Genomic DNA, 22,832 nt, shown 5'->3' with positions numbered 1-22,832 from the left:
GGTGGGATGTAGTCCATGAACTGACGACCAGTCGGGCGTTGCGGGTTGACAACATCAACAGCACGACGTCCAGGTCTGTTCACAGCCATTGATGGTGTTTGGTGGCTCACAAAGATCTGTTCAGCAACTTTCCAAATGAAGTCAGAATGAACCAGAGGCCTCGTCCCTCTGTTCTCGGTGCAGAATGTGGGCATTCCACAAGCATTGCTCAAGGAGATGCCTGAAGATCTTCTTGTAGCACTTCTTTTGCTGTTTCCGCATTGCTGGGAAGAATGTAATTGCTTGGTCGGCTCTATCGACACCTCCCATGGTTTTATGGTAGTCTATCACTACGTGTGTACATAACAGTCGAGGTATTATGAACAGTACTCAATAGGCACACGTCTTTTTTGTCATGCCAACGCAGTGCCATCATCTAGCCTTTCTGCCAGGCAACCATTTCTCCAGTTTTCAGCTTCTTCTTGCCAAACATTGATGGCATGTCACGGCGGTTAGCCCTAACGGTTCCATAGGCATCGGTTTTGTTTTTTAGAAGAAACTCCTAAAGTTCAGGAGATGTATAAAAGTTGTCGGTTGTTACACAATGGCCCTGATTTAGCAGTGGTTCAACGAGTGTGAGGACGGAAGATGTTGACGTTCCATAATCGCTGTAGTTTTTGTACCTTTTCCAGTGTATATAACTGAATTCCAAATGTAGCCAGTTGACGATTCGCAGATCATATAGGATTTTATGCCAAATCGTGCTCTCTTTGATGTATTGTATCCAGCTGAGCCGTCCCTTGTAGGCCATTAGACTTTCATCTATGCTGATGTCTCTTTCTGGCACATAGGTCTGTTGGAAATTCTTTACAATCATTTGATATATTTCCCAAATTTTCTTTAGTTTTGCCGCAGGATGAGTAGTTTCCTCAAATTCTTCATTGTTTTGAGAAGTGAAAAAATTTCATAATCGGGGAAAATCTCTACTCTGACACGATGGGGCCAAAAAAATGGAGTTGCAAGTAATTTATTAGTGGTCCAGTACCATTTCTGAAGGGGTTTTCCCACCGCTCCCTGAAGTATTATTAGGCCCAGAAATTTCCAATTGTCACCTTTTGGTCACCGGTTCCCACTTTCTGCTTCTTGGAAACTTGTGACACAGAGTAAGCGGATTGTTGCTCTTTGTACCGGTTTGTCTCCGTAACAATTTGTTCAGAAATAATTGTAGGTAGGTGTGCCAAAGGGCTGTTGTGCTCACCGTCTACTTCGATACCAGGTGTTCCAGTAAACGGGAAACTTGTGACACGCTGCCTGACCCGTACCACGGTCAATAGGGCACCAGGTTCGCACATCGCTGAGCTCAGGTGCAGGTTCGTCACTTGTCTGATCAGTGTCGGATGAGGAATTTCCCCATGAGTCGCTATCGCTCAATTCGGCAACTGTCGCTGTCATTTATCTGCTTTTGCACTCAATTGACGCCTTTTGGCCGAAAAATTTCCAGTAAAAAGGGCAGGAAGGCCACTGGAGAGTGATCCCTAGGGACAAATCTGAGGTGATTTGGTTTGATGCAGTGTAATCCTCACAGATTACACTGTATCACTGTTTGTGTGTGTGTGTACGGTATGTCCGTTTATTGATTTCTGCCTCATGCGCCGCCCGACTTGCAGGGAACAGGTAAAGGACTTTTTGGTTCAGATGTCAGTATCGGACCCATTCATTTTCAATGGGGGAAGGAATGGATGCGGACAGCGCACAGTGTGCTGTCCGCACCTGCACTTCCGGAGCGCGGACGCAAACTTTTGGTCCACGGCTCCGCAAGAAAATAGCTGAGGACTTCTCTATGTAAGTGTCGGCCGCGTCTGTGTTTTGCGGTCCGAGTGTGGTTCGGGGTTACCGCTTCTGGCAGTAAAAGTTAACCCCGAGCCACACTCGGGATTACCGCCAAGGGGGGGGTTAAAGGGGCCGTCTCACTTCAGCAAATGGCATTTCTCATGTAGAGAAAGTGAATCCAGGCACTTACTAATGTATTGTGATTGTCCATATTGTCTCATTTTGCTGGCTGGATTCATTTCTCCACCACATTATACACTGCTCGTGTCCATAGGTTACGACCACCCTGCAATCCAGCAGCGGGGGACGTGCTTTCACACTATAGGAAAAAGCGCCGGGACTGTTAGAGCACACATAGGCACACGTGTGCAGCAGCTCCCGTCCCGGCCACCTCGTATCTGCACTGCAGCATTGGCCGTAACCCCTGGAGATAAGCAATGATGTGATGGAAAAATGTGCGTGAAATGTTCACAAACAACATCTCCTAGCAACCATCGGTGAAAAACGCATTGCATCCGGATACAGTGCGTTTTATACTAAAGCCCCATTCACTTCTATGGGGCCAGGGCTGCGTGAAAAAGGCAGAATATAGAACATGCTGCGATTCTCACGCAACGCAGAACTGATGCGTGAAAAAAAAACCCACTCATGGATTCAGTGCAGGTGCTATGCGTTCACGTCACGCATCGCACCCGCGCAGAAAACTCGCTCGTGTGAAGCGCGGCCTCCTCAAACAGCTGATCAGCAGGGCTGCCGGGAATCGGATGTTGATGACCTATCCATCAGTTTTAAACTCCTGGAAAACCCCTTTAAGGAGTGTTCTTCCTGTGGTTTTGTATACCTAGGGCCACGTACGATTAGTTATTTCTTGCCGCCATTGGTCTGGGTACCGTCGTCTTTAAAATATTATAATGTTGAAAAGGAAGGAAGACTGAACCACAGATCCGCCCTGTCTTACATATGCCGTGGTACAAGTGAGTGATGTGGTGTGACAGCGACTGACGTCATGTTCTTAGATCAGCCCTCTAGTTCCAGATTGAAATTTTACATTACCTGGGCAATGGAAAGTGCACTTACCTGGTGCCAGGGGTGCACCTAGCCTTTCTGCTGCCTGAGGTGAAAAGTGAAATGACGCTCCTCCCTCCCCAATGCCAGTTTCCCAACCTAACCCCTTCCCTTCAGCCCATGGCCTTTCAGCTGCCCCTCTCTTGTCCCTACCTGGTGCTGCCTGAGGCGATCGCCTCATTGGTGATGCGCCCCTGCCTGGTGCCCTCAGTTTTCACTTGAATCTAAAGAAGCGATTGACATATTCACTATTTGGAGGTGGGGAGTTAAGAGTTAATATCGGAGTATGGCTAAGTAGAGAATTTGGGTCCATTATGATGCTTTTCTGATTAACTGTTTCTCATACGTTTTGGGGTACTTTCACACTGGCGTTGTTGGTTTCCGGCTGGGACGGCAATCTGTATGCAAACGGATACCACAAATGCATTGCAATATCGGATCCGTCTCTCCGGTTGTCACCTGGAAAAACAGATCCGGTATTTTATTATTTACATTTTTAAAGGTCTGCGCATGCACGGACCGCAAAACCGGATCCGTTTTTGCCCGATCCGGCATTCCGGCAAGTGTTCCTGAATTTTGGACCAAATACCGTAAGAGGGGCTGAACTGAAGACATCCTGATGCATCCTGAACGGATTTCTCTCCATTCAGAATGCATTAGGATAAAACTGATCAGTTTCTTTTTCCGGTATTGAGCCCCTAGGACGAAACTTAATACCGGAAAAGTTTAACGCAAGCGTGAAAGTACCCTAAGGGGTTTCCTTGCACAACAACTTATGCCCTAAGAATAGGAGATAAGTGTGTCATCGGCGGGGGTCCGATGTGCGGTGGCCTCGCCAACCATTAGAACATGGGCCCATGTTCCCCCATTTGACTGGAGCAGCGGACACACCTATTCGCTGCTGCTGTATTCAACTCTATGGGGCTGCAGTAGACAGCCGAGCACAAGTACCCACCGATCTCCAGCCGTCCAGTAGAGTCCACCACTCCATTCAAACGGGGGAACGCAGGCCCCCATTCCAGTAATGGGCAGAGGCCACGTCCTGTGGATAGATGATAATTTGTGTTAATGGGACAACTCTTTGACATGTAAGAAGAAGGGTTAGACAAATTGCCTTTCTTAGTGGCCAAGCAGTTAGAATTCCCATAGACCTCAATCAAAAGTCAGGCTTCAGCTGCAGATGACTTAAAGGGGTTCTGCGCTTTCATTTAACTGATGATCTATCCTCTGGATAGATCATCAGCTTCTGATCGGCGTGGGTTCCGACACCCGGGACACCTGCCGATCAGATGTTTAAGAAGGCAGCGGCGCTCCAGTAGCGCCGCGGCCTTCTAACTGTTTACCGCCGGCCCACTGATGTCACGACTAGTATCAACTAGCATGGGCGGGGCTAAGCTCTGTTCACTTGAATGGAGCTTAGCCCCGTCCAGGCCAGTGATACTAGTCGTGACGTTAGAAGGCCGCGGCGCTGCTGGAGCGACGCTGCCTTCTGATCGGCGGGGGTCCAGGAAGCTGATGATCTATCCAGAGGATAGGTCATCAGTTAAATGAAAGTGCAGAACCCCTTTAAAGGGGTTTTCTGAGACTTTTATAATGATGACTTATCCTCTGGATGGGTCATCAGTATCTAATCGGCGGGTTTGGATACCCAGGAGCCCCACCAATCAGCTATTTGAGAAGGCAGCGGTGCTTGCATAGTGCAGCAGCCTTCTTGCAGCTCACCAAGCACAGCGCTGTACATTGTATAGTGGCAGTGCTTGGTATTACAGCTCGGCTCCATTCAATTCTATGGGGCTGAGCTGCGCCTAGGCCATGTGACCGACAAACAGGACATCCATAAACTGCGAGAAGGCTGCGGTGCTACTGCAAGCATCGGTGCCTTCTCCAACAGCTGATCTGTGGGAGGGGTCCGTCATCGATCAGATACTGATGACCTAGGTCATCCTTATAAAAGTCTTGGAAACCCACTTTAAGGTGCTTATAGACATTAGAGAAACTTCGTCTGAACCCGCCAGATGTCGGGGGTAAGAAGGGTTGGGTATGTTGAATTTTAGCATGAGCCAAGGATGCATGTGTTTGGGGGAGTCTTTACGAAAATGGCTGCCTGCTATACTAGCATTTGGCCGACAGTATGAAGTGGCTACCTAGCTGGGTGACTGGGAATATCGTTGGTGATCTACCATTGATGATAAAGGAGAAGTTCAAGATCTGCTCTCTATTTCAGTTTTCATAGTTTTACCTACTCATGATTTTTAAATTGGTAACACATTAGTAAATGAGCATATAAAAGGTGGGAATGTATTGCTGATAAAGTATAAGAGTTCTTGCAGTTTATTTATTGGGCCGCATATACAGTAGAAGTCAAGTCTATGTGTACGCATTGGGATAATGCTGCCCCCGCCTAGGTTTCCTCCTCGCTTTTCTTCCCCCAGATCTGCTGCTTCTCCCTGCTCAGGCGCTCCTCAAGCAGCAGGACACGCTCGGCTAAGGCATTGTTCTCCTGCATGATGTCGGAGATGTGCGTGGCATGGTGACTGACTGACAATTCCACTTCATTGAGCAGCATTTCCGCCTCCTGAATACGTGGAGAAAAACCTTCAATTTTCTTGTCTAGCGCAGTCAGGGCTTCCCCCAGGGCATGCAGACGATCCTCTAATGGATGCCAGCACTCTCGAACCCCTTCTGGGGTGATGGAATCAACATTGACGTATTCTGCAGACGTTGTGGCGAGGGGCACAGAGTCCATGCTCCACGTCTCCCAATCAGTGGGTTCTGCTGGCACCCTCCCTATGCTGGTTGTGAAAGGGTTTATAATATCTATGGTGCCAGGTGACACCCTGGGGATCACACTAATTCCCATTGTGCCCAGTGTCAGAGACGCAACATTCACTGCCCCCGTTTCCAGGCATTTGACTGGCAGCAAAGCCGTGTGCCAGTCAGCCCCTGTGATACCAAAGTTTAGTGAGCAAAAAGCTGTAGCTCCTGCACCAAGTTCAGTCAACATCTGCGATTCGTTGCTTACCAAAGAGACATGTGGCGACTCCATTGGCACCAGGCCGAAATCTTCCATCCCTCTATCACTTGTTTCCATGAACTCTATGTCGGAAGAGAGAGAATCACGGGGCAGCAGGTATTCTCCATCAGTCTCCACCTCGGGCTCCAACCCTTCCACATCCAATATGAAGGAATCGCTGCCTGCCAAGCTGACGTTGGAAGCATCTGTGGACTCTGCTCTTACTGTCGACAAGTCGCTGTAGTTTCTTTTCCTGACGATTTGGACGTAGTCTTCCTCCGTATCGCTGTCACATGTCATTTGCTTCCATGATTCTTCACTCTGGGTTGAATCGCTTAGTTCCCTGTCAAGGCTGTCGGCGTCCTCCTCTGTGAAGGACTCTGGAGATTTTGTGGCTTCATGTAAGTAGTGACAAGACCCGAACGTTGCCTCAGATGCATCATGCTTCACACCCTCCACATCCAGCATCTTGCTGGCTTCTTGGTTAAAACCACCTGAATCCTTTTGTACGGTGTCGATATGATCACATTTAGCTATTTGGGAGTCCTTTTCTTCCAAACCGTCACCTGCTGTGACTAGCGGAGGACAGTGTACTTCTGGTTTCAGAAGTTCTCCGTGGTCCACGCCTTGAATATCCTTCTTATTGATTTCTTCTAGTGCATCCATCTCTTTTCCCCTACGTCCTTCCTGTAGATCGTGTGATTTCCTTCAGAAGTTTAAATCCTCCATTGCTTAGTCAGTCCCTGTGTCTGCAGCGGTGGTCAAGCCACCCGACGTTTGATTGATGAAACATGAGCCTCTATGCCAATCGCCAGGCAGTCTGCGCCCCCCGTCACAGCACAATATGCAGCGTCTCTGTCATGCCTGATGCCCTCCCCCCTCCTCCTTGCACTTCCTAATAGTCCCGTATCTCTTACAGCCGGTTTCCGTTGCCCTTGTCCAGGTATTACTTTCATTCGGAAAATCCTCTTATCCTTATTATGTGAGTCATGCAGATGGTGTCGGAGGACACATGTAAAATGCATTCTCCTCTGCACTTCCTGCGCTGATTATCAGCATATGTTTGCTTCCACGTTCGTGCTTTTATAGGGAATACTAAAACTATTTATAGCTGGGGGTTTTTTATAAGCGTTTTTTTTGTGGCGAAGTCTTTTATTGGGCTCCAACTCCTTGTATTGCAGATTCCATTGTAAAACTTGGTAACACCATGACAAATGGAGCAAAGGGGGAGGGAAGAATTGAAGATGGCTGATCTGTTGCAGCTGAAGACATCTGTGTTGGTCCCGTGTTCATATGTGCCCGCATTACTGAGAAAAACTATGTTTTAATATATGCAAATGAGCCTCTAGGAGCAACGGGTGCGTTGCCGTTACACCTAGAGGCTCTGCTCTCTCTGCAACTGCCGCATCCTCTGCACTTTGACAGTGCCGGGCACTGAAAATGTGATCACGTCTGCCTGTTCCCATCAATCAAAATGGAGAGGGCACGGCAGTTGCAGAAAGAGATGAGCCTCTAGGTGTAACGGTAACGCCCCCGTTGCTCCTAGAGGCTCATTTGCATATATTAAAACATCATTTTTCTCAGCAATGCGGACACATCGGAACATGGGACCAACACAGATGTCTTCAGCTGCCAAGTGCACATGTAACGGGTCAGCCAGTGTCATAGGTACAAAACTGCTGACAGATGCCCTTTAAGGAGTTAACCCAGGAGCCCTCATAGACTGCAGTGATGGGATGCAGCAGCGATTGCTGATGATAATCACACATTTACTTTACAGAGGAGTTGTCCTCTTTCCTGACACGTCTGTCTAAATACTTGTATTCCCCATGAATTAGTGAGTATCTTTTCTTAGAACTTTGCATTGCGCCATTTCTTTATTATTCATTTTTATGGATGGCCTTTAAAGGGAATCTATGCCCATCTGTAACCTCATCAAACTGCCTGTAATAATGCACAATCACTTATTCGAGATATGTAAATGACACATAACTAATATATATGTGTGTATATAATATGTAATACATTTCTTTTAGTCAAACTCGCTGGTATTCCCCCGCAGTTTGACATGTGCAACGCACAGTCATTTCTGACAATCACAACTAAACCATGCCTTCTCCTTCCCTGCACTCTGCCCATCTCTTGAATATTCATGATCTGCAGCTGCTGGGCTGGTATATATCAGAGAAAGTGGGCGGGTCTTAGTACTGCTTATTTGCATAACAGGACTGCTGATCTCCTGCACAACCTTAGGAGGGCTCGTCGGGACTTGTGGGGTTAGAAGGTGAGTTTGGCTCAGGTAATTACATTTTCAGAATCTTGGCTTTCCCAGCGGTATTAGCTGGGGGTGCCCAAATGTAACGGAATATAATGCATAATACATTTCTTTTAGTCATACTCCCTTGCCTTCCTCCACAGTTTGCTTAAAAAGGTTCTGAGTTGCACATGTCAATTGTGAGTAAAATGTACCTTTTCCTCCTCTGCACTCTGCCCGCCTCTAGAATATTGATACCATGCAGCTACTGGGACGGTATAGATCAGAGAAGGTAGGCGGGTCTTAGGACTGCCTTTTTGCATAACAGGACTGCTGAGCTCCTGCACATCCTTAGGAGGGCTCATTGGGATTCAGGGAGGTAAAAGTTAAGGTTTATTTAACAAGCAATTTCTTCTTGATTCTCAATAAAGTGGACCTAACACCTCATACTGTATCTCAGGTTCAGGAGCCGATATCCTGCAATTTTTTTTCATCTCCTCAGGTGCGCCGCTATGCCCTCTGTTCGGTTTTGGCGCCTAATATATGCTAATTACTAGCATCGATACAGGCAGGAGGAGACGTCTGCTCTTTTCAAGGGGGCTTCACCTTCTCGCTGTCCAATCGCAGTGGAACTGTCACGAGGGTATCTAGAGCCACGTCTGACTCCGTTATACCCGGGGTCAGGAGGTCGCAGCGGGTGGCTGCGCGCTCTATATCTAAAGATCACGTTGTTTCTTAGTGATTGTTTTCTGTGTTTGCCTTGCTATCCTTTTTGTCTCAATCAGGGATCCGTAGCTTCTCCTCCTCAGCTGTTTCTTGTCTGCCACTCCCAACCTCCTTATATTCTCCCCTCACACTTCTCTAGTTGCCAGTTATAGAGCTTCCTGCCTGGACATCTATACTGACCCACTGGAGTGGTTAATCCTGGTTGTCGTTCCAGAGTGCTTCCCTCCGGATCCCTGTTGGGCTTCTTGTTGTCTCCTGTTGTCGCCCACCTGGGATTATATGTTGAGTTTGTATTGTCTGTCCTTCCCTTGGTGTTTTCCTTTAGAGCTAGTGGTGCGGACTAGTGTTCCCACCGCCCTGTTCACTATCTAGGGAAAGCTTAGGGAAAGCCAGGGCTTTAGGCACGTGATCGGCGTACGGGTGAGGAACCCGTCTAGGGACGTCAGGGCAGCCAGGTGCCAGCCGCTAGGTGAGTCAGGGGTCACCACCTTCCCTCTCACTTGGGCAGGGCCTTCCTTGTTCCCTCCCTCTGTGTCACGTATGTGATAGTCACGCCGACCGTGATAGGACCGCTTCGCAGCCAAGGTGGAGACCAGCTGTTCTGCTGAGGTAATTCTCGTGAGAACCAGCTATGGAAACCAGCATTATGCTCGCACGATTTACCACAGCTCGTCTTCTCCCTGGCTCCACTGCTATCGGGCAGCGTCCCAGCCGGGGAGAAGGAGACGCCCCCTGAGAAGAGCAGAGGACTTCTCCCTCTCCCTCCTGCCTGTACCGATAATAGTAATTAGCATATCAGGCGCCAAAACCCAACAAGGGGCGTCGCGGCGCAATGGAGGACCAGATCGTGAAAAAAATAAAAAATGTCGCTGTTTTTGTCGACTCTTCTGATATTAAAGGGAACCTATCGGCACCAAAGTGGCCCCTAAACAGCCCGCAGTTCCTTACAGCTGATGTCATCTGGTTCCTAGTGACGCGTTTGTCTAAGTCGTCTGGTGGGCATGATCGCTGTAAAGCAGCCTTTATCCCGCCACAGGCCGTATGCAAATGAGGATCTTGAAGTCAAGGGGGCGACGCCTTTCATACTGGAAGTCAAGCTTGCCACACCCCCTTCCCTTTTGATTGATGGGTGTTTTCGTTTCCTTCATGCACCATTCCTTCTAGAGGTCTCACCTGAGATACCATTATCATATGGTGCGTGCGCGAGGTCTCGGGGAGGAATCGCGCATAAAGGAAATGAGAGCGCACCAATCAAGCGGGAAGTGGCGCTAATCGTGACTTCAAGATCCTCATTTGCATACAACTTGCGACAGAATAAGGCTCCATTCACACGATTGTGGAATGGGTCCGCATCCGTTCCGCAATATCCGGAACAGGTGCGGACCCATTCATTCTCAATGGGGCAGGAATGGATGCGGAGAGCACACAGTGTGCGCTTCGCATCCGCATTTCCGGAGCGTGGCCCTGATTTTCCGGTTTGCAGCTTCGGAAAAAATTAGAACATGTCCTATTCTTGCGTATTGCGGATCCGCAATACACCACGGACGTGTGAATGAAGCCTAAAAGTTACTTGACAAGGGGATGGTAATGCCCAGTGCTTCATTTATCTAAACTTTTCTAAGTGGAATAACCGAGGAACCGTATAACAGAGTTCTAAGACCAGACGCTCCACCAGTTTATATGAGGACAGGATTTTGTTCTGAACTGTAATGACCATATAACTAGCACTTTAACCCTTTCCTACCCTGCACCATCATGGTGCAGACTCAGGAGCTGTGCCCTCTCAATCACCTGCAGGTGCCAGGTGTACTATACAGGTGGCACCCTGAAAAAACTCAAATCTTGGCTGTTTAACCCTTCAGATGCTGCCACGGTCTGGAACTTACTTTCTGGCACAGCTTGAGACCGCGTTACAGAGCGGCTGTTTGTAGGAGCAGCAGCGCCAGTCCTTATGAACAACTGCTGTAAATTCCAATCCCACCCTCCCCTCTACCACTCCATTCCTTTGTCAGATGGGCGTTTATGATGGGGATAGGCTTTCAATGCTCTTCACTCTTGCATAATTTTTAATAAGAGTACCTTTATATTAGTAAATTGCAGGTAGTGCTATAGTGTTTCCTGCACATTGGTTAAAATAGACTAAACCTTTTTACAATTTTCTTTTAAAATGTTCTAAATAGGCCAAAAATCATTTTTGTAATATACTTGAATTAATTAATTAATTATGCTGTTTTCCATCTTAAAAAAGGACCCAAAGTCCTGGATTTTACCGCTTCTTAAAATCATCATTCTGGCTTGTCAGCGCTGTACTGGTGTGCGGATTACTGGCTGCCGCGGAGGACGGTGCACAGGACGGAGCGCAGATCGCTGCTCCTGCCTGAGCTCCCCTCAAGCCAATTCTGGCTCAGCACATCGGTACCCTGTACCCTATACTGATGTGCTCTGCCAGGATGTAGCTGAGCGGAGCGGGCTCCTGCCTGTGCACTCCTCTGGTGTGCTATAGAGAGCCTTGAGCTGAGAGGAGCGGGCACAGGCAGGAGCCCGCTCCGCTCAGCTACATCCTGGCAGAGCACATCAGTATAGGGTACAGGGTACCGATGTGCTGTGCCAGAATTGGCTTGAGGGGAGCTCAGGCAGGAGCAGCGATCTGCGCTCCGTCCTGTGCACCGTTCTCCGCGGCAGCCAGTATTCCGCACACCAGTACAGCGCTGACAAGCCAGAATGATGATTTTAAGAAGCGGTAAAATCCAGGACTTTGGGTCCTTTTTTAAGATGGAAAACAGTATAATTAATTAATTAATTAATTCAAGTATATTACAAAAAAGATTTTTGGGCTATTTAGAACATTTTAAAAAAATGGTTAAGTTCAGTTACTCTTTGAAGTGACCAACTGCCTTTGAAGGGGTTTTCCGAGACATTAATACTGATTTAACTATCCTCTGTATAGGTCATCAGTACCTGATTGGTGGGGGTCTGAGACCAAGGACCCCTGCCAATCCAGCGGTTTGAGAAGGCACCGGCTCTCGCAGTAGCGCGACGGCCTTCTCACAGCTTTTTCCTATTGACACGTTCATCGGTCACATGGCCTAGGCGCAGCTCAGCCCCATTGATGTGAATGGGACTGGGCACGACGCCAAGCACTGCCACTATGCAATGTACTTGGTGAGCTGCGAGAAGGCAGCAGCGGAGGTCCCATGTGTCTGACCCCCACCGATCAGATACTGATGATAGGTCATTAGTATTAAAATCTCGGAAAACTCTTTTGAAGCAAATAACGCTGAATCATTTAATAAATTTGACGTTTTACAACTTTCTAATGTAGTTTTTTCAATTCATCCATTTTCTAGATATTTGCTTGCCGTCAGTGAATGAGAACACTCTTGTCTACATTTGCATAGATAGTCTCTGCATGCTTTATAAAGTTATTAAATAGTTACTGTTCCAGGAGTTTTATTATATAGAAAAGTTAAGGTTTTGTCCCATCTGAGACTTCCTATTAACATGCCATAAATGTCCGATAGGTGCTCTGCCTGAAGAATGGGGCCCCTCAGTGAAACGGAGAGCACACCCTGCATGCACTGCGTCCTCTCCATTTACAGCTATGGGACTTAAGAAAAAAAAAAAATAGCCAAGCGAGCACGCTCAGCTACTTTTGAATGTCCAATAGCAATGAATGGAGCGCAATCTGTGCATGCAGCCACTCCTCCCTTAAAGGGGTTATCCCACGATTAATGTAAAAAATGAAAGTCAAACATTGTATAATACATGACAATCTCTTTTTAACAAAGCTAGTACCAGCCCTGTACCTCACATGGGTCCAGAGATCTCCCCATTCGTTGCTCTGCTAGATTTCTATGAAGCTGACAGCTCAGGGGAGTGTCTTTTCTGCTGCAGCTCAGGGGGCGTGTCTCAGCTCTCCCAATCACAGCTCAGGAGGGGCGTGTCTCAGCTCTCCCTATCACAGCTCAGGGGGCATGTCTCAGCTCTCCCGATCACAGCTCAGGAGGCAGTTGAAGTATGAAACTGAGCATGTGCGGCCAGATCTGTGAGTAGGGCAAAGAAATAAAAAAAAGAACAAACAGCAGGTGGCGCTATACAGATACATTTTATTGAATATCTCACTGGCTATGCCACATTTTTAATTACATGCAATTACAAAAGTATTCAGATCCAAGTGCTGGTTTGAAAACTGTAGAATATTTTTCATGGGACAGTCCCTTTAAACTGCACTTTATTTTCGCAAGGCCTATAGCAGTGAATAGAAGGTGGCTGCACATATGCGGTTTGCCGTTCATTCATTTAGGGGCCCAGTTCTTGAGATAGGTGTGGCTATCAGACATTAAAGGCATATCCTATGGCTATGCCATAAATGCCCCAGATGGGAACACCCATTTAACACTCCTGTTCTCCTGAATGCTTTCTTTTTATCAGATTGATGAGCTCTCGGAGGTATTACTTTGAGCTTCTTCACAAGCAAGATGATCGAGGCTCCGACCATGTGGAAGTAGCAGTAAGTATTGTAATTTATGCCTGAATGTAGTTCAGCGAGCCCCTGGGGAGCCAATGCAGAGGATGGGAGTGGTAGATATTTAAACAAATAACAGTCTCTCTTTACCTAGTGCAAAATATAACTTATGATCAAATCACTGTGTAATGCAGACTTTGAGTTGGTCTGCCCTGGATGTTACCTAGGCCAGGGATGGGCAAACTGCGGCTCTCCAGCTGTTGTAAAACGACAACTTCCAGTATGCCCAGTCTGCCTACAGCTATCGGCCTACAGCAGGGCATGATGGGATTTGTAGTTTTACAACAGCTGGACAGCCGCTGTTTGCCCATCCCTGACCTAGGTGATGGGTGTCTGAACCATAGACCCTCACCTGCAGCAGGGCTTGTAAAGCTGCGATTTTACTGATCATTCTGCTGTATTCTTGATTTACAATTTTCCTGGAGTAAGGGTCTCACAGGAGCGCTAGTTGGGGATACCTGGAGGAGGTGCTTACAGGAACTTTCCCTCCTGGCAGGAAGTAGGACCAGCCCACTCTTACCAAAAGGGGAGGAACAGGGTGGTTAGCGCTGTTCCTGCCAACCATACCTCATTTGCTGGAGTACACATAAGAAACAAGCATACACATTTAAGAGGAGCTGTCCCCTTCCCTCACATGTCTCTTTTAGTTACTACTTGCATTCCCCATGTAATAACAATTCTGGAGCTTCTATTCTTATGACTCTGTGCAATGCTATTCTTTTATTATTCCTGCTAGAAGTTATGAAGGAATTGTGAGCGGCTTGCAGTAAAGGTACAGATTGGTGTTGCCAGTTGGGGGTATGTCCCTGCCAGTCTGACACCAGCAGCTCTGATTGGAGTGAGACACACCCACTACTGGTAACACCCAGCAGTACCTTTACTGCAAACTGTTGGCAATTTATCTATAAACCACTAGCAGAATAAAGGAACGGCACAACATAAGAGTCACAGGAATAGATGCTCCAGAATTGCTATTACCCGGGGGATGCAAGTATTTACTAAGACCGACATGTCAGGGGAGGGACAGGGGCTCTTTAAATAACAACAATGCATAACTAATAATTGCAGATACCCCCAGGTCTGGGGTACTGAACAAGCTAAGAAATGCCCCCTCTAAATTCAAAGCTTCAGAAATTTCTATTGCTGATATGAAACCCAAATCCCCTTGGACATAAATGTATCTTGAAATCCATTGTAGATGCGGTGCTCTTCTTTAAGGTCCTTTTGCTGGATTGCTGTCCACATGCTCACACAAATGTCTTGGAAGTATGGTCACTGGTAAATGTATTTCCCTGACCACCATGGTCATAGCTCTACAGCGTCCTACTGACCACCCTCAATTATATAGTAAGCAGTGAGATTGCGATGCAGTCCTTTCAGCGCCAGGAACTTTATTCCCGTTTTATATCTGTATTTTCAGTGGCGCCTTTCTCTCCCAGGGACGAAGTTTGAAATAGTGGATGCTCCGCACTTGTCTTTATATACAGGTAAGACGATGGTGTGTCCAATCTGCCCTTCCACAATGTAGAATTAGCTCAGGACGTTTCTCAGCGAGCCGCTCTCTTCCAGATGAGGCCTCTCGCAAAATGAATGAGATCGCTCACATCCCACAGACTCTGTCCAGTGTGATTGACCATCGCTTGACCAGAGAGGAACCCACTGTAGATATGCTGAGACAAGATCCTCGAGACACTTTTTACATGAGTAAGTGCTGCATAAAAATAAGATGTTTTACTGAATTATATGGGTAGGTAAGAGGGCCTTGAAATATGTGAAATCAGTGGAGGGTCCGACACCCAGGACCCCGTGAATAGCTGCTAGTAGGAGCCAGTTACTGCAGCTCAGCACCCATTCTAGTGAATGGGGATGACCACTGATTTTAGTAGGCATGACGTACAACTTGAAGGGTTTCTCTCCAGAGACAACCAGATTTAAAATGCTCACCCCCAGCTAACAGCTAGGAAGGATGGTGCATGGATGGCACATGTAGTATTTACATGGCAACCGTTTAGGTGAACGGCCGTCCGTGAAATACGTACAAGGATGGCTCAAGTCCACCAGAACAGAAGCCGTTGGTCCAGAGCGGCTCTAATAGAGGTAGGTCCGAAGTGCAGATTCTCATCTATGATGTCCATGTGCCCTCAAAGGCGTTAGGACAGGAGTTATCTTCATGAGACGACCACCTTTTAATTTCCCTGCACTCTCCTCAGTTCTCTCATAGCTGGAGGTTTAACACCTTGACACCTGTCTACTGAAAAGAGGTCAGTCAGATTGAAATACATGTAAAGGTGGTATGTCATATGTTGATAAATTAAAGAGGTTCTGCAGTTCTTTTTAACTGATCTATCCTCCGAGAGCACCACGGCCTTCTCTCTGTTTCCCCTCAGGCCCAGTGACATCACGACTAGTATCACTGGCCTGGCTGGGGCTGAGCTGTGGCCAGGCCATGTGACATAGCTGTGACGTCACTGGGCCTGAGGGAAACTGAGAGAAGGCCGTGGCTCTCCTGAAGTGCCGCTACCTCCTCAAACAGCTCATTGGCGGGAATCCTGGGTGTCTGACTCCCACCGATCAGTCCAGAGGAGAGATCATCAGTTAAAAAGAACTGTAGAATCCCTTTTAATTTTTTACCAAAATATGTACTGTCAGGAGCCACAGCTTAAAGGGATTATCCAGTTTTGGGGGCCTTTCTGCCAGACTCAACCCCCTCCCCCATCTCCCCCAGCCAATGACTGACAGCAGCAGTGACATGCCCATCATGCATCATGTCACTGTGACACCTGGTGGACACGTCATTGACCCAACTCGGAGGTTTCCATGTGGGGACTGGAGCTCATCAGTAGCAGCAAGGGACTGAAGGAGCCGAAAGCCATTGGCAGAGAGCCGGTTAAGTACTGGTCGGCCATGGTGCAGGGATCTGGCAGAAAGCCTCCCAAAGCTGGAGACCCCTTTTAAGGTGTCCATACACATTAGCGGAAAGTTATCTGAATTTTGACAGGATAGGCTGACTATCTGTTGTGTATCCCAATTCTCCTCCTTCCCCACTAACAGATTTAGGAGATAAGAATGGGGCATGTTGGATTTCAACTTCCCAATCTTTTGTTGCCACAGGAGAAAATTGTCTGTCAGTGGCCTTTTCCCCTCTCCCCATTGTACATACGTGCACATGTATGGGGGATTCGGGGAGAATCGATACCGGACAAACACCTTTAGGGCTCATGCATACGGCCGTAGCCGTGTGTGTTCCGCATTTTCCGGAACGGAATGTCCTGCCTCGTAGAAATGTCCTATCCTCGTCCATAAAACAGACAAGAATAGGACATGTTCTGTTTTTTTGTGCGGCTGCGGAATGGACATTGAAGTGAACAGGTCCGCAAACAATGCGGGGGGGGGAGGCTGTTGTGTGCTTGGTCCCAAGATGCGGTTCTCTGGTCCTCTTCTTGCACAGTGTGTGAATGACCCACGTCATCTGCTTGTGTGCACAGAGCCAGAATCTGGGACCTTCCTTGTGTGTGGAGCATAACTCCTAACATCTCTCTGCAGCCCCTATGATTGAACAATCCAAAGTGGAGAATGTGCTGGTTCCTTGTGCGTACAGCCCCACTTACGTGGTGAAGGACTTTCCCATCGCCCGCTACCAAGGCCTGCAGTTTGTAAGTAGACCCTGAATGTCTTTCACCACCTGCAGTGTCGCACTCCTTCACCTCGTCCCTTGCTGTATGCGTTTTCTTTTTCTGTAGGTTTACCTTACGTTTGTCTACCCCAATGATTTTACCCGTCTTACCCATATGGAAACAGAAAACAAATGCTTCTACCGAGAGTCCCCGGTGTACTTGGAGAGGTAAGTTCCTCGCTGCTTCTGACCCTGATGCAATACCTGCGGGTTTTTCCCCTAAAATCACCATGTCCAAAAAACCACGGTTTCTGTCCCTTTTATATTCACTGTCGTCTGGAGCAGCTTTTTATTTTATATCTTCTTCCTTAAGGTTTGGATTCTATAAATATATGAAGATGGATGACGACGATTCCCCCCAAATGCCGTTCCTCTTCTTCAATCGTCAGCGTATGTACAGATCTGCCCTCCTCTCCTCGCAGGCACATGAGAAATGCATGACTCATTTGCCCTTTTCTGCGGTTTTTTGCCTCTGCTGTAACAGCCATTTATAGCTAAAGGTTGTCAGATTTTGACACAGGTTTTCGCTATATATGTTAAGTGACTCATCAGACGACAGAGGGAAAAAAAGGTCTTTGCCATGGCAGCGTGCACCTGCGCACTGGGAGGTGCTGACTAACCCCCTTTTTTTTCATCAGACGACAGCCGTTTTAAATGGCTAACACCCCGCAGATTGGGGTATGAGGCACTGCAGGTTGCTTCCACACCCTTTATGAACCATGTAAAATCCTATGGGTCTTTCTGCCTAATTGACAGACCCCTGTGAAGCTGTGTTCAGTCCTTTGTGCTGAATTTTGGGGGGACTCGGCAGTAGGTACACTTACCACCTTTTTAAAGGTGTTATCCGGGTAAAGATAATCATGACCTATCCTCTGGATAGATCATCATTATCACATCAGCGGGGGTCCGAGTCCTGTGACACCCCCACTAATCAGCTGTTTCAGGGGGCCGCTAAACTCACAGGCACTGTATAGCGGCTATGCTTGGTCTTGCATTGCAGCTCAGCCCCATTGACTTGAATGGGGCTGCACTGCCACTAGGCCACGTCACCAATGTACAGGGACATCACATTGCCTACGGAGCGACCGGCCCCTTCTAATAGCTGATTGGCGGGGGTCCCGGTTGTCGGACCCCTCGATCAGTTATTGATGATCTATCCAGACGATAGTTCATCAATAGTAATTCCTGGATCACCTCTTTTTAAAGCAGTTTTCTATTTTGGAACCCAGTTTGTAAACCCTATTAGGGACTTATGAAATAGAGGGTGATCCGGTGTTCAGGACCCTCACCTCTAGACCAGAGTGAACACCATGACAAAGAGCATCTCTCGCCCTGGATGACCTGTCCTGTCCTGCTTTACACAAATAGTCCATTGATTTGAATAGACATTGTGTAATACTTCATTTCCCCTGTGGTGGCGCTGCAGGGAAAGTGAACACACACTGCTAGGTTTCACCATAGATCAGGGATGGCCAACCTAAGGCTCTCCAGCTGTTGCAATACTACACCTCCCAGCATGCCCACACTGCCCAGAGCTATTAGTCTACAGCAGGGCATGGTAGGAGTTGTAGTTTTTGGGCATCACTGGCTGTCATACTATATTGGCATTTTTAATGTTAAATATATGTAGCGAAAATTTCCAGGGTTCTGAATTCTCGATAGTTCGTCATGGGATATAATTAAGTCCTTGGGGATCATCGGTAGAAATTGCCGTCACCGGCGCACATTTTCATTCAAAATAGGCAAAGGGTTTTGTTCTTACATTCCATTGCATTTACATTATGGAGAGCAGATTTATTTTTTATTTTTTAGCTTTTAATTCAGATTTTGCATTTTAATAAGTGAAATGGATCAATGAAGAATTCAATGAACATGAAATGAATTCCAGCAGGAACAGATGTCAGATAGGCAGTCGGCTTTTGGAAAGACTGGGGGGAGGGGTTGCTAGCCGTGCTGTCTTCTACCACCTTATAAAGCCCTCATGTTCCTGCTGTCTATCCCAGTGCTCAGGGGAACGCAGCTTCATGGGGGGCAGGAGCTTTGCGCTACGCCAAGTGCTGTGTCCTGTCATAGAAAGCAGAAGAGCTGTCATCTGTTTTTCGGTTATGAGGGCACCGTGTCATTATTCTCACCTCTAACAGTGTGATTGTCTGTCTGTGTATCTTTATATGAGCTTGTTTATATGGCAGGGTTTTTTTTTTTTTCCCGCCATGTTTTTTTTTTTCGTTTTCTTAATCCAGACCTGTATTTGGCGAGAGAAATTCCAGACCACAGACTATGTGGACATCTGTGTGTCTATGTGTTTTATGTACCATATTTTTTTGGACTATAAGGGTCCTTTTCAGACCACTGTAATTCTGCTTCTGCAAAATTGCGGAACGGGTGCAGACCTGTTCATTTAAATGAATATAGAAATGATAAAAATATAGAGCATGCCCTATTCTTGTCCACAATCGCAGACAAGAATAGGCATTTCCCTATAGGATTGGCCGCATGCGTTCTGCACACGGAAGGTATCCGTGTTTTGCGGATACCCAATTGTGGATCGCCAAACACTAACGGTCATATGAATAGACCCTGAGATGCAGTTATTAGCCATCTTATACTCCCTGACCGATTCATTAACCCGTTCGCTACGGCGCTGGAGCCATAGGCAAACATGGCGCCAACCCGCACGTGCAGCTTCCGACTGACATCCCCTGCGACCAATGGGGATGTCAGTAGTTGCTTTGAATGCTGTGAGTCTCGCTGAAAAGACCCACAGTATTTATGCTGCAATTCTTATTTTGGCCACCAGACGGCAGGCCAACATAAGAAATGAGCAATTGACAGTAATAGACTCATTTTAAAAATGCATGATGGTTCAAAATGAAAAATAAAAAAATAGATTTTTTAGGTTCATATATGAGCTTCAAAATCATTACAAAAAAATAAAAAAAAGTTAAATATATATAAAAAAATATATATATAAAAGTTTCAATCACCCATCTTTCCGTAAATAAAAAAAATAAATACCTAAATAGCAAACAATATAAATATCATGGGTATCAATGTGACCGAAAACGCCCAAACTATTAAAATATATTTTAAAAAATTTCCAATATGGAGTAATTGAAAAAAGGGTCAAAATGTCCAATTTGCCATTTGTTTATTGCTTTGCTTACCCAAAAAAATGTAATACAGTGTGATCAAAAAACACTCCAAAATGGTATAAATAAAAAGTAAAGATTGTCCTGCAAAAAATTAGCCCCTATGCAGCTCAGTAGACATAACTATAAAAAAGTTATGGGGGTCAGAATATGATGATTTACATTACATTTATTTTTACACTATTTAGACATAAAAAACCTATACATATGGTGTATCGTTGTAATGGTACTGACCCAGAGAATGAAGGGCATGGGTCAGTTTTGCCGCAAATACTGTGGGGGGAAAAAAATCTGTGTGAGAGGAGACACCTGAAAAATGGGTATTAAGCTGGCTGACATTAGCGATGTGCTCTCCTCCCACTGGCCGTGTCTGCAGTGTAAGACTCGCGCCATTCAGGGAAGGGCGCCCGGCGGCTGCTGGATTCCTCACTGCGCCTGCGCCAAATACTGAACGGCGCGAAATTTACACTGCAGACACGGCCAGTGGGAGGAGAACAGCGCTCTGTTAAAACACCTTCAACAGGAGCTGACAAAACGATTACTCCCTCTACGCAAGACCCCGTGCATGGTGACCTTGACACTCTGCTTCATTCAACCAGTAGGGAAGGTTTAATAAGTAGAATTTATTTATTTATTTATTTATTCAAATTTTTTTTGTCTAATCCTGGGGTGTGTCTTATATGAAAGGTTCCCCTGTTCTTACCTATTTTTGAAGTGTAGTCCTTTGATGGAGTTAAAGGGCCACATTTGAGTCCCCTGCAATGCATCAGTTAACCACCACTGCTCTGAGGCTTTCTTTAGACATACTGGGGGGATAGTCATTAATGCCTCTATGCCACTTGCATAGATAAGTGACAGATGTTTGCACAAGACCCATTTAATATGTTGCTTTTCTCCCTTTTACACCACACATTCCACTTTTTTCTTAAAAAAAAAAAAAAAGGGTCAGAGGACGTCTGGGCCAACAAAATTAAGAGACGCTGAAATATACTGTAGCTCCTAACTGCCATCATTTTCACCCTCTGGTTCCCTGACCTCCCTTGATACACCAGGAAGAGAAGGATTGGGTGCGTTAAATTTCAGTGCCCATTTCTTTTGTTCTCGAAAGACATAAGCCACCGCCAGAAGTGTCTAGTATTGTCTCCTCTCTCCCCGTTGAACATGCATACATGGGGATATCGGGAGAGATAGCGGACTGCAGAGTTTTCTTCTCTTCATTCCTCTTCTTCTTTTCTCTGTTAAATGTGGTGTGTATTTGGAGAATATGTCTTGCCTTTCGCTTGCTGATTACGATATTTTTGAAAAGATATGAAAGGTATTTCCTCATTGGCTACAAAATACAGAATATAATATTTTTTTTTTTTTTTTTTGATCAGTAGTCATCAATTCTCGCCCCGATTTTTATAACTTTCTTTTAGATTTCATGGATGAGGATGAGGATGACCCACTGTTGCCTGGCATGTCACTGAAGAAAAATGCAGAGATAGTGACTGATACCGTGTCACCTGCCCCTGTGGTTAATCAGGACACCAACATCCATTATAATGATTCACTAGAAACTATACCTATAATAAATTACAGCATGAAGTCTTCTATTAGATCTCTCTTGTGGGCACCTAGGGAAAGCCCACCTTCTGCTCACCGGGGAAGTAGGAAACGCTTAATGCCGTTGCTTAGAGTTGGTGGACAAGGAATTGGAGATGATCCAGAACCCACAGAAGGAAAATCTGCTTTAAGAACTAGAGAAGAAATTTATATTGATCATAGGACAAAGAGAAAGAATTCAGAAAGTAAATCAAGAGTCAGAGGAAGGTCAGGGAGTCAGAGGCGAGGAGAGAAATCTGACGTGAGAAATAAACATGGAAAGTTAGAACTTACAGAAAAGCGGGACAATGTCGACGTAAGACCTAGTGACGAAAGCAAACCAGAGGTCACCACAAAGGCAGAGAATGTAAAACAAAACTCAAAGAACTCAAATAAACAAGAATCAGATAAAGTATATGTGACAAGACTCCTTTCTGGAGTTAGAAAGTCTCGAGGTCAAGTCTTCCCTGGGATGTTGCTGCCAAAACCTAAACCACGAAGAACCTTTAGAGTTCACGAGAACCATCATTACCCTACACCCCCAAAACTTTTACATGGGGGAAGGCGATCTAGACCCTGGACTCCACCTGATACCTCAGAACTTGGACTTTTCAGTTGGGAAGGCCAAACTGAAATCCCTGGACTACCCCTCCCTACCTTGTCTAGTCTTCCTGGTGGCCCTCCCTTGCTTAGTTTGTCTTCAGAAGCCCCAGCTGAAGAATTACAGGACTACAGCTACGAGGACGCAGAGCCTCGGCAAAGCTGGCCAGAGGATGCCATTAACTGGCAACGTACATTCAGCGTAGGAAATGTAGATTTTGAAATGTTAAGGTCGGACTGGAACGATCTTCGCTGCAACGTGAGCGGTAACCTGCAGCTTTCTGAAGCTGAAACTGTGGATGTGGTGGCTCAGTACATGGAAAAACTAAACGAGAAGAATGGAGGGTTAGTGAAATAGTATTTTTTTTCAGTCTATTCATGCTTGTGTGCATTGAATCCATAGTATCTTCTGACTTTCACTCACATAGTAATTG

At 46.4% G+C, this 22,832-nt stretch overlaps 1 protein-coding gene across 2 annotated transcripts in view; it reads left to right on the top strand.

Moving 5' to 3' along the window:
- The window catches only part of B4GALNT4 (beta-1,4-N-acetyl-galactosaminyltransferase 4), an 84,740-nt gene that overhangs the window by 27,873 nt on the left and 34,035 nt on the right, over nucleotides 1–22,832 (top strand). For both annotated transcript variants that reach the window (XM_040410316.1, XM_040410317.1), the window contains 7 exons: nucleotides 13,299–13,377; nucleotides 14,813–14,879; nucleotides 14,962–15,096; nucleotides 16,936–17,045; nucleotides 17,133–17,233; nucleotides 17,379–17,455; nucleotides 21,633–22,743. In XM_040410316.1, the coding sequence (XP_040266250.1) occupies nucleotides 13,299–13,377; nucleotides 14,813–14,879; nucleotides 14,962–15,096; nucleotides 16,936–17,045; nucleotides 17,133–17,233; nucleotides 17,379–17,455; nucleotides 21,633–22,743 (1,680 nt within the window). The remainder of the gene's footprint in view (nucleotides 1–13,298; nucleotides 13,378–14,812; nucleotides 14,880–14,961; nucleotides 15,097–16,935; nucleotides 17,046–17,132; nucleotides 17,234–17,378; nucleotides 17,456–21,632; nucleotides 22,744–22,832) is intronic.

This window comes from Bufo bufo, chromosome 10, assembly GCF_905171765.1.
Source record: "Bufo bufo chromosome 10, aBufBuf1.1, whole genome shotgun sequence".
In the NCBI taxonomy this organism is placed as follows: Eukaryota; Metazoa; Chordata; class Amphibia; order Anura; family Bufonidae; genus Bufo; species Bufo bufo.
The sequence above is the reverse complement of the archived record's forward strand: the minus strand, read 5'-3'. Positions and strand labels throughout refer to the sequence as shown.